Source organism: Carassius auratus, unplaced genomic scaffold (genome assembly GCF_003368295.1).
Source record: "Carassius auratus strain Wakin unplaced genomic scaffold, ASM336829v1 scaf_tig00035394, whole genome shotgun sequence".
NCBI classification, from domain to species: Eukaryota; Metazoa; Chordata; class Actinopteri; order Cypriniformes; family Cyprinidae; genus Carassius; species Carassius auratus.
The window spans coordinates 30,356-48,395 of record NW_020526227.1 but is presented as its reverse complement, the minus strand read 5'-3'; the positions used below and the strand labels follow the sequence as shown (position 1 = coordinate 48,395).

The 18,040-nt window shown below is 38.3% G+C and overlaps 1 protein-coding gene across 1 annotated transcript; it reads left to right on the top strand.

Annotated features, from left to right (window-relative positions):
- Positions 1-815: 815 nt before the first annotated feature.
- LOC113081976 (neuronal acetylcholine receptor subunit alpha-2-like) lies at positions 816-5,965 on the top strand. Its single transcript, XM_026253875.1, has 6 exons — positions 816-1,152; positions 1,620-1,771; positions 1,885-1,929; positions 2,060-2,169; positions 3,383-4,748; positions 5,463-5,965. The coding sequence occupies exons 1-6, from the start codon at positions 1,095-1,097 to the stop codon at positions 5,586-5,588; spliced, it is 1,857 nt and encodes a 618-aa protein (XP_026109660.1). The 5' UTR covers positions 816-1,094; the 3' UTR covers positions 5,589-5,965.
- The last annotated feature ends 12,075 nt before the right edge of the window (positions 5,966-18,040 follow it).

Here is an 18,040-nt window from a genome sequence, read left to right as displayed (position 1 = left end):
GATGGTTAATCAGTTTCTTGGTGGATTGCAGGTGTGTGCTGTATTGGAAACAGCATGGATAAATATTCTATTTACTCTCTTTTAAAATGTTAATCTACACCTGACAGCAACTTTTGGTGGTTAGTTCTTTATTAGACATGCATTATGGTTTTCTTAAAGGGCTAATTTATCAAAAAATTGTGATAATTGTAATTATATATATATTAAAAGGTTATATTAAATAATATTAATAATTATATTAATAATATATTAAAAGCACACAGTGTAACAATTCAGGTTCATCTTATCAGGGACAAACGCTGAGCGTCTCTTCTTGTAATTAATAGGCAGAAAGCATCCTGAGTTTGGCTGCCAATGCTCATCTGCACCGCTAGATCACTTCCAGACATATTTCAGTCGGTTTACGTCTCCTTTCCTTTGACTTTTCATCCTCTCTCTCTCTCACCCACACACCTGCTTGCTCTTTTTATGCTGGATTTTTGCTATCTTAAATTTCTTTAAATCCTAACATAAAAAAAAATTAAAAAAATAATACAAAAATGTAACTAGCTCATGTAATAAAGACATTAAAATAATGCATTTAGCCACATCATTTTAAGGATTTTGTCCCTAATCAATATCTTCCTGCCCTCTCTCTCTCTCTCTCTCTGTGTGACACATTCTCAGGTATAAAGCGCAGCCTCCGGCACATAACATCTACTCATCGTAATAAGCAGAGATTGGAAAGTGCAGGGGCCGGGGAGTAGAGATACTGAGAGTGAAACAGCAAAACAAACACAGAGAGAGAGAGAGAGAGAGAGGGAGAGATGGTAGGAGAGGAAGTGGGAGGGAATAGAGTCTAATGACAGCTAGAGATGCATTCTGAGGAACCCCTCACTTTTACAAGAGGTTTGGACACTGAATGACTTTTTGTGGCTGTTTTCAACTTTAACTTTTGGGGGTCTTTTTTCAGTTTAAGGATAGATGGTCTACGGGGCTTTTCAGGGATGTTTTTTATGTGATTTTGACTTATATTAGCCCAACTGGAAATAGTTTTGCGTTCCGGTGACGAAATTCTTGCAGAGAGGGTTATCATCTGACATCAGGTGGACAAGATGAGAGCAGCGAGGAGTGTCTTCTTTCTTCTTTCTGTCTGTCTGCAGCAGGCATATGGTAAAGTCTGACCTTCAGTTTAACTTTAAAAGTAACTCGCTGCAGTTACACAATGCACAGCTTTCCTATTTATGTATTGATGCAGTGTGAATGAGGGGGTGAGAGCAGCTCTGGGGCTGTTTTGCCACAAAAAAAAAAAAAAAAAAGTAACTATAAAAATAATACTTATAATATATATATATATATATATATATATATATATATATAATGTGCAGACACTATCACTCTCTCTTTTAGCTTATTCCCTTTATGATATACTATAATAATAGTTCTATATTTATAATAACATAATTCTTAATAATAATATAATTATTATAACTATAATAGTATAACTATTATTTGAAATAACAATAAACAGCAAGTTCTGCATGTTACAAATGGAAACAGCTTTTATCCTATTTTCATAATTTAAGGCAGATTTAACCAGCACTGTGGAAACTAGTTTATGTATTTTATCCTCTCACCAGTGTTTTCCAGCACTCCAGCTCATGCCCTTGCGGAAGAAAGACTTATCCGGTCTTTGTTTAGAAACTACAACAAGCTCTCTCGTCCAGTGGCAAACATCTCAGAGGTGGTTCTGGTCCACTTTGGCCTGTCCATTGCTCAGCTCATCGATGTGGTGAGTCTCAGATACACTCCAGCACAGCAACATCCTAAAAAACTGTAAAGTTACCCACCTGTCTCATTACTCACTTATGCATGGATGTTCTATTTTGTTTCATAATAAACCAGGATGAGAAGAATCAGATGATGACCACAAACGTCTGGGTGAAACAGGTAGGTTTTCATCAAAAAATAATTGGGCATTAATGAGATTTGTAATTGGATCTGGGCTCTTGTTGCTTCACTCTCCATCCCTGTCATACCTGCTGGTTGTGAGCAGTGATGAGCACACGTTTCCCTGCAGGAGTGGAGCGATTACAAGCTGCACTGGAACCCAGAGGAGTATGAGAATGTCACCTCCATCAGGATCCCCTCCGAGATCATCTGGAGACCAGATATCGTGCTCTATAACAAGTGCGTGAAGCTTTTAACAATCCGGAATTCAGCCAAATCCATTTCTTAAAAATCGACATCCTCAAACACTGTTATCCTCCTGCAGTTCCAGCCTTGTAAGGTGTTCACGCTATTCTTTGGGTACCTGTTAGTTAACTCTTTTCCTCAGGGTGATGTGCTTCTTACAGAGGAAACGGGTGCATAAAATTTGTACTCTTTAATCCCCATTTAATCTTAATTCTGTATGTCTTCTGTTCATGTAGTGATAACTAGATGACATGGGAATTAGGCTGTGAGTTTTGATCTGTGCTGCCCTTATAAGATACCAGGTTGAAGTGAATAAAATTATAGACAGAGTAGCCCTACTTATAAAGGTGCATGGTGTGCTGGTTTTGCACTTAGTGAAAGCCATCTCATACATTACAATTACTGATCAGAAATGCTTTATAATTGGTTGCCTGTTTTAGAAATGTAACCTTTAACATTATTTCTCAAATCTACAAAATTAGCATAAGGTAATGTAAGGTAATGTAAGGATTTTTTTTTTACCTTGATGTCACACTGACTTCATAAAACTATCAGAATTATGACTTTCAGCATCTAATTCTGTTATGATCACAAAATGAAAAATTATTTCACTGTTTAATGGGCCCTGATATTGTTCCACGTCTGTTTGATTCATTGGAGTTTGAAAAACGATAATAATAATAGATAATAATGACAAGAAAACAAGCCTGTCGTTCACGCTGTCCGGTTCCAACAAATGACTCTGAATCGGTTCTTCTACAGAATCAACAAACATCTGACGCACTTCAACAAAGTTACAGTTAGTTTCATTGACGTACACTCATGTGAAAATTGTATTGATTGAAGATTGAATGCAATATTATATTTGAAAATTTTGTAGGCCAAGTCATTTTTGACCAGGAACATCACACGTGTAACAAAGTGGGAGGAAAAACATATCATGCTTTTTTGTTAGTCGTAATATGCTGTCTGAGGGACGTCATAAGGTTTCAGTCCAATGATGTGATAATATAATATAAAATATATTTGCTTTATTAAGAAGAAAGTTTTGAAAGTTGAATGGTTAAGCAATTGTCAAAGACGTCACAGCTTTAATGATGTTTTGGCTCACTGTGATTTACTCTGACACCACTAAAGCGGTCTTTCACATTGTTTGAACGATATTTCATTGCTGGTTCTGTCTGACAGTTTTGTGTTTAATCTGCAGTGCGGATGGAGACTTTGCGGTGACTCACTTGACTAAAGCCCAGGTGTTTTACAACGGCAGGATCAAGTGGAAACCTCCTGCCATTTATAAAAGCTCCTGCAGCATCGATGTCACCTTCTTTCCCTTCGACCAGCAAAACTGCAAGATGAAATTCGGCTCTTGGACGTACGATCGGGCAAAGATTGACCTGGTCAGCATGGCCAGTGACGTAGACCAGATGGACTACTGGGAAAGCGGGGAGTGGGTCATAGTAAACGCCGTCGGCACTTACAACATCAAGAAGTATGAGTGCTGTACGGAAATCTACCCAGATATCACCTACTCCTTCATCATCAGACGTCTGCCCCTGTTCTACACCATCAATCTAATCATCCCCTGCCTGCTTATATCCTGCCTGACCGTGCTGGTCTTCTACCTTCCCTCAGAGTGTGCGGAGAAAATCACGCTGTGCATCTCTGTCCTCCTCTCTCTGACTGTTTTCCTCCTGCTTATCACCGAAATTATTCCCTCGACCTCGCTAGTCATCCCGCTCATTGGCGAGTACCTCCTCTTCACCATGATCTTCGTCACTCTCTCCATCATCATCACAGTGTTTGTGCTCAACGTCCACCACCGTTCATCCCGCACGCACAGCATGCCCCACTGGGTCCGCCAGCTCTTTCTACACCTGGTGCCCCGTTACCTGTTCATGAAACGTCCGCCTGCCTCGGGTAAGAGGAACTGTGGGAAACTGATCGAGATGATGCACAAGCCAATGGCGTCACACTCCATGTTCCTGCGGAACAACATTCTGGATATTTCTCCGCAAAGTCCGCTCCCTCATTCGGACGTGACCTCGGTTGCCAAGTTGGATCAAATTCAGCAGGACTCTTCCCCCAAACCCATGTTTTTCTGCAGTTCTCCCAGCAGCCAGTATTCCATCCTGCAAGAGGAAACGTTGCAAACATCTCAAACGCTGGCCCTCGGTTATACGTGTGCATTCACAAACAGCATTTTTGCCTCAAGCACAACTTCATTTCCAGGTACTATCCTTGGTACTCTGCTAGACACCTGCGGGACGCAGGAACGAGCCAAGTTTACAGAATGTGATATCCAAGGCCGGAGTGCCGAGGGCATCTCCATCGCAGCCAAGGAGAGAGTTCTGGGAGCAGAGAGCTGTCAACACTGTCTCACATCTGAGAGGACGAGTCTGCAGAAGCTTGATCAGGAGGAAGCCGGGAGGTGTACTACACATAACTTGCCCAGCGCCCAGATCTTCAGCTCTAACAAAGACAGCACTACTGATCTGTCGCAGTCCTTGATAAAAGCCTTGGAAGGAGTTCAGTACATTGCTGACCATCTGAGAGCAGAGGATTCAGACTTTTCAGTAAGTATTACTTATTTAAAAAGTGGTTCACCTTCAGGACAAATGACAATTATTTTATCACTGACGTGTTATTCCAAACCTGTGTCACTTCCTTTCTTTGGGGGAACACAAAAAGAGATGTTTTGAAAAATGTTCACATTAAAGCAGTGGATTTAATGCATTCATTTGATGGAAAATAGAAAATTAATGGAAAAAATGATGTGTTATATATGAACACCATCCTGACCCGATGTAAAACGGTGCGGGAAGCTTTGCTGTATGGTTACATTCTTGTTTAAACTCATATGTGTTAGGAATGACATGAAGGTAAGAAATACATTTGTTTTTAGTAATCCTGGGGAAAAAATGCAATAAAGATAAGAGTAAACACAAACACAAAAGAACTTTAAAGGTAAAAAGAATGTAACAAAGAATATCCAGGATTGAAAAACTTACAATAAAAACCTTACAACATTAGATTCCTCTTTAGCAAGAGATTCTTCTGAGGCACTTTGAACTGGCCTTTGATACTAGTATTATTTTTTTATCACTGTTCTTGCTACAATACAAAAAAAAAAAAAAAAAAAAAAACAGAAAACACTGTGGTCTCACAGGAAAGTAGTCATCCCAAAAAAAAAAAAAAAAAAAAAAAAAAATTCCATTATGAGAGGGAAAGGCATGAGTGGAAAATATATCATGATATCTGAAATGAATGAATCTCCTTTTTCCCACCAGGTGAGGGAAGATTGGAAATACGTTGCCATGGTGATTGATAGAATATTCCTCTGGATGTTTGTGCTGGTGTGCATTCTGGGAACCGTCGGACTTTTCCTCCCACCGTGGCTGGCTGGAATGATCTAGATCCTTGTGTGGAGTCTCTTGACTCTTTGCTCGGTCGTCGTGATTTTGCAAAGGAAGACATGTTCCAGGATCCATATTACTGACCAAAAATATAGACCTAACCCAATCCCTACCCCTAAACCTAACCCCACCCACAATGAATTCCTAAAATCAGAGAGAAATGAAAGGTGAATAACAAGGGTGTACAAGCATCAAACCCTGAATGTAAGCCTAAAACTGACATGTCTTCAAAACGCGCCCCATGATTCTGATTGGTTGATTGGAATGTTGTTCAAGGAACATGTTGTGCTTGGTGGAATCACGTTCACCGATTGGATCTGTGTGGGTGGGGAATGGCCTTGTCAATCACACTTGACTTCAGTGACCTCATTAAACGTCTGCTGTCATGGAAATTAAGTGATGTTTAATGTCATTGCTTCTCAGTGTGACAGGGAGATAGTAGTGGGATTCTGTGCACTTTAAGGACTGTTTTGGGTTAAATGCAAGTTCATGAAAAATTATGACATAAAATAAAATGAAACTGATGTGACCATTTACTCTTTCAAAATCAATGATTTTCTTTATCCTGTGGAATTTCTCTCTTCCATACAAATACAATGAAGCGAGATTTAACAGTTCACCATTTCTGTCTTAATTTACTCACCTTATTCCAAACCTGTATGTGTGTCTTTCTTCTGCTGAACACAAAAGATATTTGAAGAATGTGGGTAACCAAACAGTTGGTCCCCATTGACTTTCATACTATTTTCTTCATCATTAATCATTTTTGAGTGAACTATGACTTTGTGTCATCATGTCATCATTTTTTATATTCCGAGTTTTCTGAGGTCATCAGTCTGTGTGCAGTAACCTGCCCTATTTAACCTGGAACCTTCCTTTAAAGAAAACTGGGTGAGTTGATTCAATCTGTCACTATATACATATCTAAAACACAGACATAAACAAAGAATACATCTACTTGAATAGTTTACAAGAGAATAGATGTAAAGTATTTACATCAATATTTTCACCTATTCTGAGAATTCACCCTTCGTTGAGAGTTTGATTGACATGCGATCTGACCAATCATAGAACTTGAAATGTGTATTGAAGACTCTCTGTGGTTGAAACATCTAATATGTATTCAAGTTTATGCCGTGCAGTTAATAAAAATAGATGAACAGTTCATGCGGAGCGATCGGTCACAACACATGAGAAAGCCACAAAACTGTACTTTTTCTTGGTATTTCTATTTTTAAAAATGAAGAAATTTTAAAGCTGAAACTTTGTCATAACAAAATTATGTGAAATTTTTAGTGAAAAATACATTGTGGAGCAAACAGGACACTGACAATGTGACGACAGACAAGACAGAGCAGATTACTTAAAGGCATACAGCTCAGATTTGCCAAAATAGTGCTACACTGATTTGGAGAGACACAGAAGAGAGGAATTGTTTAATAAAGTCATTATTTTTGTTTTCTTCGTGTACAAAAAGTATTCTCGTCGCTTCATAACATTACGGTTGAATCACTGATAGCAGATGGACTATTCTGACGATGCTTTCCATACTTTCCTGACAGATCGTTGTAGCGCCTCAGTTCAAACGGCATGTGAACTGATCTTCTTTTTATATTTACTTAAAGTATGAAATTAACATGATTCAAAAAAAAAAAAAAAAAAAAACCAGCATATCCTGGTTAGGTATGTTTTGAAGCATAGCAGCTGGTTTGAGCTGGTCCTGTGCAAACCAGCTTATACCAGCTGCCATGTTTGTGTACTTAACCAGCTTATGCTGTTTTTTCTCAACAGGGTTGTCAGACAAAATAGTGTATTTGGCATCATGATTGGTCAAATCGCTTGTCAATCAAGCTCCCTGCGAAGGGCCAATCGCACATGGATTTCAGTGTCTGAGAATGACTTGGAGGAGATTTCAGCTCTGGAAGGTAACATACTAGGTGACAGCCATTTGTTCAAGTCTGTCCTGAACGTAATATGAATTCAGAAAGATCATTTCCCAAGGACTGCTTGTATTTCAGCTGTATACAATATTACCTGAATATATAAAAAATGAAGACGCTCTAAGAAGCAGGTACATCTTAATTTGTACCAACACTATTTATGTCCGCATTTCAGTAACAGCTTTTAACAAATACTTAAAAAAAAAATGAGTATGTCAAATGTTGCAAAATTATTAACTACATTAATTTGCAGGGGCTATTCATAACAGGAAGAATGACTGTTTGAAATTTTTAAAAATGGGATTAATAAATGTGAGATGATTTAGCTGAATGTTAAAATTAAAAAAGCCATATGGACGAGTGATGAAAAGTCTTCAGAAGACAAGAAATGAGTCCAGTTATAGCAAACGAAAACCACATGAGATTTGTGTTTCAAGTCTGCCTTTCAACTATTTTGTGATGGATTTAAGATTGTGCCATTAAATGCTGAAATTTTCCAATAAAAGGTTTAGTAAGACATGTTCTGATAACTTCCTGAGCAATACCGAAATACCTGTCAAGGAAAATCTTCTCTAATACCCCTCTCTCCTCTCAGATAGTGGATGAGTTGACCTACATGAGAAGAGGTCACAGGTTGAGTTAAATCCGTGTCTCAGGGCAGATGGAAAGCTCAGGCTGTCAGAATGAACCTGTGGTCCTCTTCAAGAGCATCACACACCTCCAGCGCCGATACTGAATTTCACCATCCACACAGTCATGAAAGAGTTAGGCAGACACTTTAAAACGTGTACTAATTGTTATTCCTTTTATAAATTTTTTAGTGTTCCTGTAGCTCAATTGGTAGAGCACTGCGATGTAATGTTGGGAGTTTGAATCCCCGAGAACACACGATAAGTAAAAAATGATAGCCTGAATGCACTGTAAGTCCCTTTGGATAAAAGTGTCTGCTAAATGCATAAATGTAATTTATCTACTGGGTTTGTTTTTGTAATTTTAAATGTAGCATACCAGAGATTCAATTTCATAGCTTCATATAATATATAGTATATACTGTTCCAAAGAAGATTTGCTGAAGAAAGTTGGCTGGGTGAATTAAAGCAAAACCAATATGCAAAGGCAGTTCATCCAGCTTTGGTTCATCAATACTTAAATGTCCACCAGCCAAATATAAATGATCTGCAGAAAAAGCCACATATATTTAGTATTACATTTAATAAATAATGATTTTACCAATAATAACTATCAGTAAAGTCTTATTTTTTATACCATTGTTTTTTTTTTTGAGGTGAGAACTATATGTTGGATAAACTATCACATAGTCTCATGCATATGTAACGTCGGCTGAACGTCTAACGTATAAAAGCACCCAAAATGGGAACCATATGGAGTCAATTTAACGGCACATATATATATTATTTGCAACGCTGCTTTTATTTTGCGTGTCAGTCTAGTTTGAGCTTGCGATACCATCAAAACGAGTGGATCGTTTATTTTTATTCAGTAGCATTAAAACATTTATGTTTTCATTTTATTTCCTTTATTAACAAATGTAAACTCTTCGAAAAAAAGGGTTTATTGGGGTTCTATATAGAACCATAGGGTTCTTTACTCAATTCCAAAGAACCTTTTATGCTAAAAAGGTTCTATAATGACAAGAAAGAACCCTTTTGGCACAAAGGTTCTTTAGGCTATTATTCATTGATATATTACATTATTCTGCAACATTTTGTATTTGTAATTAAATTATTGTTTGTAGTAACTTAATATCACATTTTAATCATGCTGATATTTGGAGAAAAACTGAAATGGCACTTTTCGTGTGATATTGATTAACTACATAAAATGATATAAATATATACATTTTCTAACCCCAATATCTTGAATTATGTGATCATTCACATGCATTCATAAATGCATTTGAATACACCGAATAATGCAGTGAAAGAACGCACTCAAAATGCACACACGCCACACGCACTAGTATGACTTCATCATGTAACTTCACCTGCTGGCGAGGTGGTGCTTTTTCAAAGTTCCAGAACTTTCGGGGGCGGGACTTGGGCGCTAAACATCCTGATTGGCTGAGTTCACGCAGCGTTAGTTGAGTTCAACCATCATTTATTCAGATCATTTTCAAAATATTACTGTTATTGTGTCATGAAATGTAATTTTAAAAGTATTTCAGGCGAGAATGTAGTTGTTTAAAACTCAAATCTGTGGTTTATTTATAAAGACAGTGCCTATTTAAATATGTGTTTCGCCAATCTCGGAGACGGGAATTCCACGCGATCAGCAGGAGCTCAGGCCTCAGGTATTCGACGAGAGCAGCTTCACCTCTGCTAGACCTTTTGATATGTGCCGCTGGCTCTGATGTCTCTTTAGTGGTTAAACATAACATATCATTAGTTTTGGGTAAATCTAACAGGTTATCTCTGGTCTTTATTCCATTTATCTATATGTTAAAATGAAAATAAAATGTGTTTCGCCAATCTCGGAGACGTGAATTCCATGCAATCAGCGGGAGCTCAATCCTCATGCATCCCCTGAGAGCAGCCTCACCTCGGCTAGACCTTCTGATGTGTGCCATTGGCTCTGATGTCTCTTTAGTGGTTAAAAAAAACATATAATTCGTTTTTGGTAAATCTAACAGGTTATCTTTGGTCTGTATTCAATTTATCAATATGTTAAAATGAAAATAAAAAAAGGCAAATTTATATGAAACAATGAAATATTTAGTTTCATTGTAATGACTGTATATACACATTTCCCTGAGCTAAGTACATTTCTGCAGCTGTTATTATGTTTAATATTTCTCATGCTTTGTATTGAGAAACGTGCGCAGACCTACGTCAGTCTATTTGCCTAATCTTCCCTGTTTTTTACACCACGGTGGTAACGCAGAAAGCAACAGGTCTGGGGGGAAAAAGTTCCTGGGAAAAAAGTTCCTGGTACAAATGTCCCGGGTAATTTTCGATGGAAACGCGGTATAAAATGATTTGCGAACCCGCTCCGAACTGACCCAAATAATTCACAATATGAAGTTCCCATCCAAATCAAATGATACTTCCATGCTACTATTGGCTTAGTTCTCTAATTTCATAACATTTACTGAAATTAAGGTACGAAAAGTATGTTGTTAACAAATAAAATATCAATATTTCCATTCCAAACTGCTTTCCACGTCGAAACATCCATGAACATAACCAGGTGAGCAGATCACTCTCTCACTATTTGATTGCTCTAGTCTTTATCCACTCATCATCATCATCCACCAATCAGACCACATGAGAACTCTTTGACCACAACTGCTGTGCTTTCAAAGGTCTTGCAGCAGCTCAACACTGGTTTTCTCTGAGGTGGTTGGATCACATCAGATTGTGGTTAATCTTGCAGATCATGACTTATATCTACTCTTCCTCTCCCTGCAGATTGGTAATATAAAGATTCCTCATTTGAACTCCCACCTTTTCTGTGTGTTTTATTGTTCTGGGTCTGAATTTGGGCTCCTGGTGTCTCAAAAAAGAAACATTTTCAATCTCCAAGGTGAACGTTATGACAACAAACTCTTAGAAAAAAGGGTTCATTGGGGTTCTATATAGAACCATGGTTCTTTACTCAACTCCAAAGAATCTTTTATGCCAAAAAGGTTCTATAATGACAAGAAAGAACCCTTTTGGCACAAAGGTTCTTTAGGCTATTATTCATTCATTCATTCATTCATATCTTGAATTTTGTGATCATTCACATGCATTCATAAATGCATTTGAATCCACCGAATAATGCAGTGAAAGAACGCACTCAAAATGCACACGCACACAAGTACTTCATCATGTAACTTTACATTAGCCTAGATGCGTGCACTTTTAAGGCACAATTTGTTTAGTTTTTGAATATACTTGATACTGTTAAAAGGTACATCATTAAAACAAAAAATACGATTTCACATATCACACCTAAACACGCTTGGAAAACGTAATTGGAACTAGCTACTAAATTAGTTAAAAATGCCTATCCATATACAGCTATGATTCGCGATCCCCAAACTGACTCAAATGATTCGCGATCTCGCTACAAACTCCCGAACTGACTCAAATGATTCGCGAACCCGCTACGAACTCCCGAACAAATAATTCGCAATCCCCAAACTGACTCAAATGATTTGCGAACCCGCTACGAACTCCCGAACTGACTCAAATGATTCGCAAACCCACCACGAACTCCAGAACTGATTCAAATGATTAGCGATCCCCAAACTAACTCAGCTGACTCAAATGATTCATGGACCCGCTCTGAAGTTGCGATCTGACTCAAATGATTCGCGAACCCGCTCTGCAGTCCCGATCTGACTCATATGACTCAAATGATTCGCGGTCCCACTCTGAAGTCGCGATCTGATTCGCGAACCCGCTCTGAAGTCCTGATCTAATAATTTTTTCTTTATTTTAAACAGAACACAACAATAATTTTCAAACAACAAAATATAAGAAAAATAGAGACAGAGAACATTTCAGCAACATAATAAAAAAAAATGAAGTCCCGATCGAACTCAAATGATTCGCGAGCTGCTCTGATGTCCCGATCTGACTCATATGACTCAAATGATTTGCGGACCGCTCTGAAGCATAGAGAGTAAAAGAAATGGACACAGCGACCCCGTTGGATTCAACGGATAAAAATGAAGTCAATTAGAAGCACGCACTTCTGCATACTGTGCAGACTCAAACTGAGTTTGATGACACAGATGTCACGTGAACAACCTGTAAGTATATTATATAAAATCTACTGTTGGGAAAGTACATTTTGTATTATTTGATTAACGTGTTTGAGTTTTACTTGTTTGACAAGGAGGAACCGAGAGGAATGATGCCCACATTGTCAACTGAAATTCACTGAGTAAGGCTAAAATTAGCTAACGTTAGAAGGCTAAAAGTTACTTATATTGATGTAATTTTTATTGGTACGCTTTAATTAATTATTCAGGGGACATCACAGCCCACCTGTCTTATCAGAAATGTCCTGTTCACTTTCTCACAGTTACACACCTAGTTAAGGGTCTTTCTCAAGGGCATCATCACATTAAAGTACTCAATCTTTTATACAATAAAAATTAAATCTAATGCATGTTGATTACCTTTTTCTAATGTTTCATTCATGATTCATTCATCTTGTTCCAAGTTTTTTTTTTAGCTGTAGACCATAAAGATATTTTGAAAATAAGTGCATGTCATTTATCTTTTAATCTTTATTTTTTTTATTTTAAAAATAAATATATTCTCTTCCCTTCAGATGCTGTGAAGTGAATGCAGCGATGGCAGAACACCTGAAGCACGCTCCAAGAAGAGCTGAGGGTGGAAGATACACAAGAAATGAGCCAAACAGCTGTAATGTGTTATATGTGGGATACTTCACCCAAAAATGAAAATAGTCATAATTTTCTCACCCTCGTGTTACTACAAACCTGTATAACTTTCTATGTTCTGCTTGACACAAAGATTTTTGGAAGAATGTTTGTAACTAAGCATGTCTCGCCATCTTAGCGATCATGATAATTTTTCCTACCATGGCAGTTAATGATTTGTGAGATTGTGAGATCTGCTTGGTTACAAACATTCTTCCAAATATCTTTGTGTTTATAAGACAACTGGGTAAGTCAATGACAAGATTAATAAAGACATGATAAAAAGAAACCCTCTTTTAACATTCTAGTCGAACACACGTGAACGCATTCTCAGAAAAGACTCAAATGATTCGCTAACCCGCTCTGAAGCATAGACAGTAAAAGAAATGGACACAGCGACCCCATTGAAACTCAATTGAGACAAATGAAGCCCAGTTTTAGCGTTTTTTGGCACTTCCGTTTCTGACGCGCAGACTCAAACGAAGCTTGACGACGTCAGCAACCTGTCTGGCAGATGTAAGTCTTCTAGTAGCTGTGCGTGCAAACTGCCATCGTTAATCTTGCAGAGACGGCGAGCTTGAGCGGGGGGTTCTTTGTCGTGAGTGAGTAGGAGTAAGTATTCTGATTAATTATTTTGTATAGTATTTTAAAATGTAACGACAGTACGCCATATTAAGTTAATTGCCTGCGAGCTTCTCCTCCTGTCTGTACGGTAATGCGACAGCGAGCCGAGTGGTTATGACGCAATCGTTAGCCTATTTTTTACAAAAACTGTTTATACGGGGCCATAATGTAACATAGAAGGTAATGGAGCCCTTTATACATTGTCGTGTATCTTTAGAAATAAATAATGGACAAACAGAGTCTTTAAACGCCTCAGATGTAAAGTTATTCGCTGTCAAAGTGACGCCAAAATGAATGGGAGTCAATGGGAATGCTAACGCAAGTGAAGTTCTGCTAAAAGATGGCAGCCCCCTCCCGACTTCAACTTCCGGTCGAGTTCCTTGCCCCTTGCTCTGAAGTCGCGATCTGACTCAAATTATTGTCAATTAGAAGCACGCACTTCCTGGGGGTACTGCGCAGACTCAAACTGAGCTTGATGACGTAGATGTCATGTGAGCAACCTGTAAGTCTTCTAATCGCTGTGCCAAGAGAAATCTGAATCACCCACCGAATCTTGCAGAGAAGGCGAGTGTGAATAGGAGCAAATTTTGGTAAGTATTCTGATTAATTATCTCCCTTGACTTTATGCCTCCACGTCCCTCTGATAGCCTCACAGACAGTAAAAGATTGCATGTGAGCTTCTCCTCCTGTCCATACGGTAATTTCTCTACTGCGCGACAGAGAGTCACAGGTTATGACGCAATCCTTAGCCTATTTTTTACAAAAACTGCTTCTACAGGACCATAACGTAAGATACAAGGTAATGGAGCCTTTTATACATTTTCGTGTTTCTTTATAAATAATTAATGGACAAATGGGTTATTTAAATGCCTCAGATAAAAAGTTATTTGCTGTCAAAGTGATGGCAAAATGAATGGGAGTCAATGGAAAGCTAACAGCAGGTGGGGGTCCGCTAGGGGTGCTTCAAAAAAATATGAAACCCTCTCCCCCTGCTCTGAAGTCGTGATCTTACTCAAATGATTCGCGAACCCGCTCTGAAGTCCAGATCTGAACCATATGACTCATTTGACTCAAATGATTTGCGGACCCGCTCTGAAGCATTAAAAGACAGTAAAAGAAGTGGACACAGCGACCCCGTTGGATTCAACAGATAAATTAAGTCCCGATTGAAAATGAAGTCCCGATCGAAGTCAAATGATTCGCGAGCCCGCTCTGATGTCCCGATCTGACTCATATGACTTAAATGATTTTCAGACCCGCTCTGAAGCATAGAGAGTAAAAGAAATGGACACAGCGACCCCATTGGATTCAACAGAGAAAAATGAAGTCGATTAGAAGCACATTACCTTTTTCTAATGTTTCATTCATGATTCATTCATAGTCCCAAGTTTTTTTTTTTTAGCTGTAGACCATAAAGATATTTTGAAAATAAGTGCATGTCATTTATCTTTTTATTTATTTATTTTTTTATTTTAAAAATAAATAAATTCTCTTCCCTTCAGGTGAAGTGAATGCAGCAATGGCAGAACACCTGAAGCACGCTCCAAGAAGAGCTGAGGGTGGAGGTTACACAAGAAATGAGCCGAACAGCTGTAATGTGTTATATGTGGGATCAGGGGCGCTGCTGAGGATTTTGGGCCCCATGAAAAAAATCTTGACAGGGCCCCCAACACAGCTGAGAGTTTTTCATATTAATTTACATAAAACCATGCTCTTTTATGGTATCTTGACTATCATTCTCATATATTTAAGTCAATCAGACAATTGAACTCCATCCCATGTCCATCCACACCTGTAATTTGTCCTCTGTAATACTGCACTTCTTCAGTACTGTATAATGTACAGTCTTGTTCAAAATAATAGCAGTACAATGTGACTAACCAGAATAATCAAGGTTTTTAGTATATTTTTTATTGCTACGTGGCAAACAAGTTACCAGTAGGTTCAGTAGATTGTCAGAAAACAAACAAGACCCAGCATTCATGATATGCACGCTCTTAAGGCTGTGCAATTGGGCAATTAGTTGAAAGGGGTGTGTTCAAAAAAATAGCAGTGTCTACCTTTTGACTGTACAAACTCAAAACTATTTTGTACAAACATTTTTTTTTCTGGGATTTAGCAATCCTGTGAATCACTAAACTAATATTTAGTTGTATGACCACAGTTTTTTAAAACTGCTTGACATCTGTGTGGCATGGAGTCAACCAACTTGTGGCACCTCTCAGCTGTTATTCCACTCCATGATTCTTTAACAACATTCCACAATTCATTCACATTTCTTGGTTTTGCTTCAGAAACAGCATTTTTGATATCACCCCACAAGTTCTCAATTGGATTAAGGTCTGGAGATTGGGCTGGCCACTCCATAACATTAATTTTGTTGGTTTGAAACCAAGACTTTGCCCGTTTACTAGTGTGTTTTGGGTCATTGTCTTGTTGAAACAACCATTTCAAGGGCATGTCCTCTTCAGCATAGGGCAACATGACCTCTTCAAGTATTTTAACATATGCAAACTGATCCATGATCCCTGGTATGTGATAAATAGGCCCAACACCATAGTAGGAGAAACATGCCCATATCATGATGCTTGCACCTCCATGCTTCACTGTCTTCACTGTGTACTGTGGCTTGAATTCAGAGTTTGGGGGTCGTCTCACAAACTGCCTGTGGCCCTTGGACCCAAAAAGAACAATTTTACTCTCATCAGTCCACAAAATGTTCCTCCATTTCTCTTTAGGCCAGTTGATGTGTTCTTTGGCAAATTGTAACCTCTTCTGCACATGCCTTTTTTTAACAGAGGGACTTTGCGGGGGATTCTTGAAAATAGATTAGCTTCACACAGACGTCTTCTAACTGTCACAGTACTTACAGGTAACTCCAGACTGTCTTTGATCATCCTGGAGGTGATCATTGGCTGAGCCTTTGCCATTCTGGTTATTCTTCTATCCATTTTGATGGTTGTCTTCCGTTTTCTTCCACGTCTCTCTGGTTTTGCTCTCCATTTTAAGGCATTGGAGATCATTTTAGCTGAACAGCCTATCATTTTTTGCACCTCTTTATAGGTTTTCCCCTCTCTAATCAACTTTTTAATCAAAGTACGCTGTTCTTCTGAACAATGTCTTGAACGACCCATTTTCCTCAGCTTTCAAATGCATGTTCAACAAGTGTTGGCTTCATCCTTAAATAGGGGCCACCTGATTCACACCTGTTTCTTCACAAAATTGATGACCTCAGTGATTGAATGCCACACTGCTATTTTTTTGAACACACCCCTTTCAACTAATTCAACTAATTGCCCAATTGCACAGCCTTAAGAGCGTGCATATCATGAATGCTGGGTCTCATTTGTTTTCTGAGAATCTACTGAACCTACTGGTAACTTGTTTTGCACGTAGCAATAAAAAATATACGAAAAACCTTGATTATTCTGGTTAGTCACATTGTACTGCTATTATTTTGAACAAGACTGTATATACTGTGCATAGCTGTACATGTGTAATATAGTGTATTCACCACTGATCTATATATATATAGATAGGTATTCACATATATTTATATTTGTATGAATATTTGTACTGTACACTGGCAATGACAATAAAGTTAATCTAATCTAACCTGATATTTTTAACATGACAGTTGAAATGTAACGGAAACACTGAAGTGCGTTTGAGAAAATTGAGTTCCCTTATCATGCACTTTTAACATTCCAACAGCCACCAGCATTCATTTTAACCGCAACATTTAAACTTATGGTAATTATCTTTAACACTAGAATGAACATGGCATCATTTTGACCGTTTTGAAATTTGCATAGTCAGTAACTTTGTCTAAATAAATCACAAAGCCTTGCTGCTCCCTGACTTTTCCTAAAACTACACGAATTTTCATTAAAACTAGTTTAAATACTTATTGTGTGAATAAAAACAGAAATATAATAATTTCTATCTATAACGTCCACAGGCAGTGATTTTGCGCTGTTTAAATTGAGTTTTGCCCACGGTCTGGATCAGATAATGTGAAAGTATTATGTGAAGATGGTTGGCAGAGATGAATCATGCTGTATTTGACAATATAGGGGACAGTGTAGTAATACAACTCCACATCATCTTCAAGAGAGGCACTGAAACCTCACAAACAGCTGATAGTTCGAGTTCATGAAGTTACTGCTTGCAAGACAGGTGCAACAGCGTGGACCGCAGCAGGGTGCTGAAAGTGGGCGCCGCCTCGTACAAAGATGCCGACACCGGCTGCATATGAGGCAAAGCTGTGCACCCTCTGCACCCTGCTCTATCGAAACGTGCCAACTTATCGAAAAATGCTACCGTAGAGACCTAGGGCCTCATGTACAAAGCGTGCGTACGCACAGAAAAGTGCCGTAGGTTACGATCATTGTCACGGGCGGTCCACTAACAATTTAGGCCTACTTACAAACCCACTTTTTTTCTTGTGAAATGTTGGGTAACATACTGTCGACCCTTTGCCTCTTTCA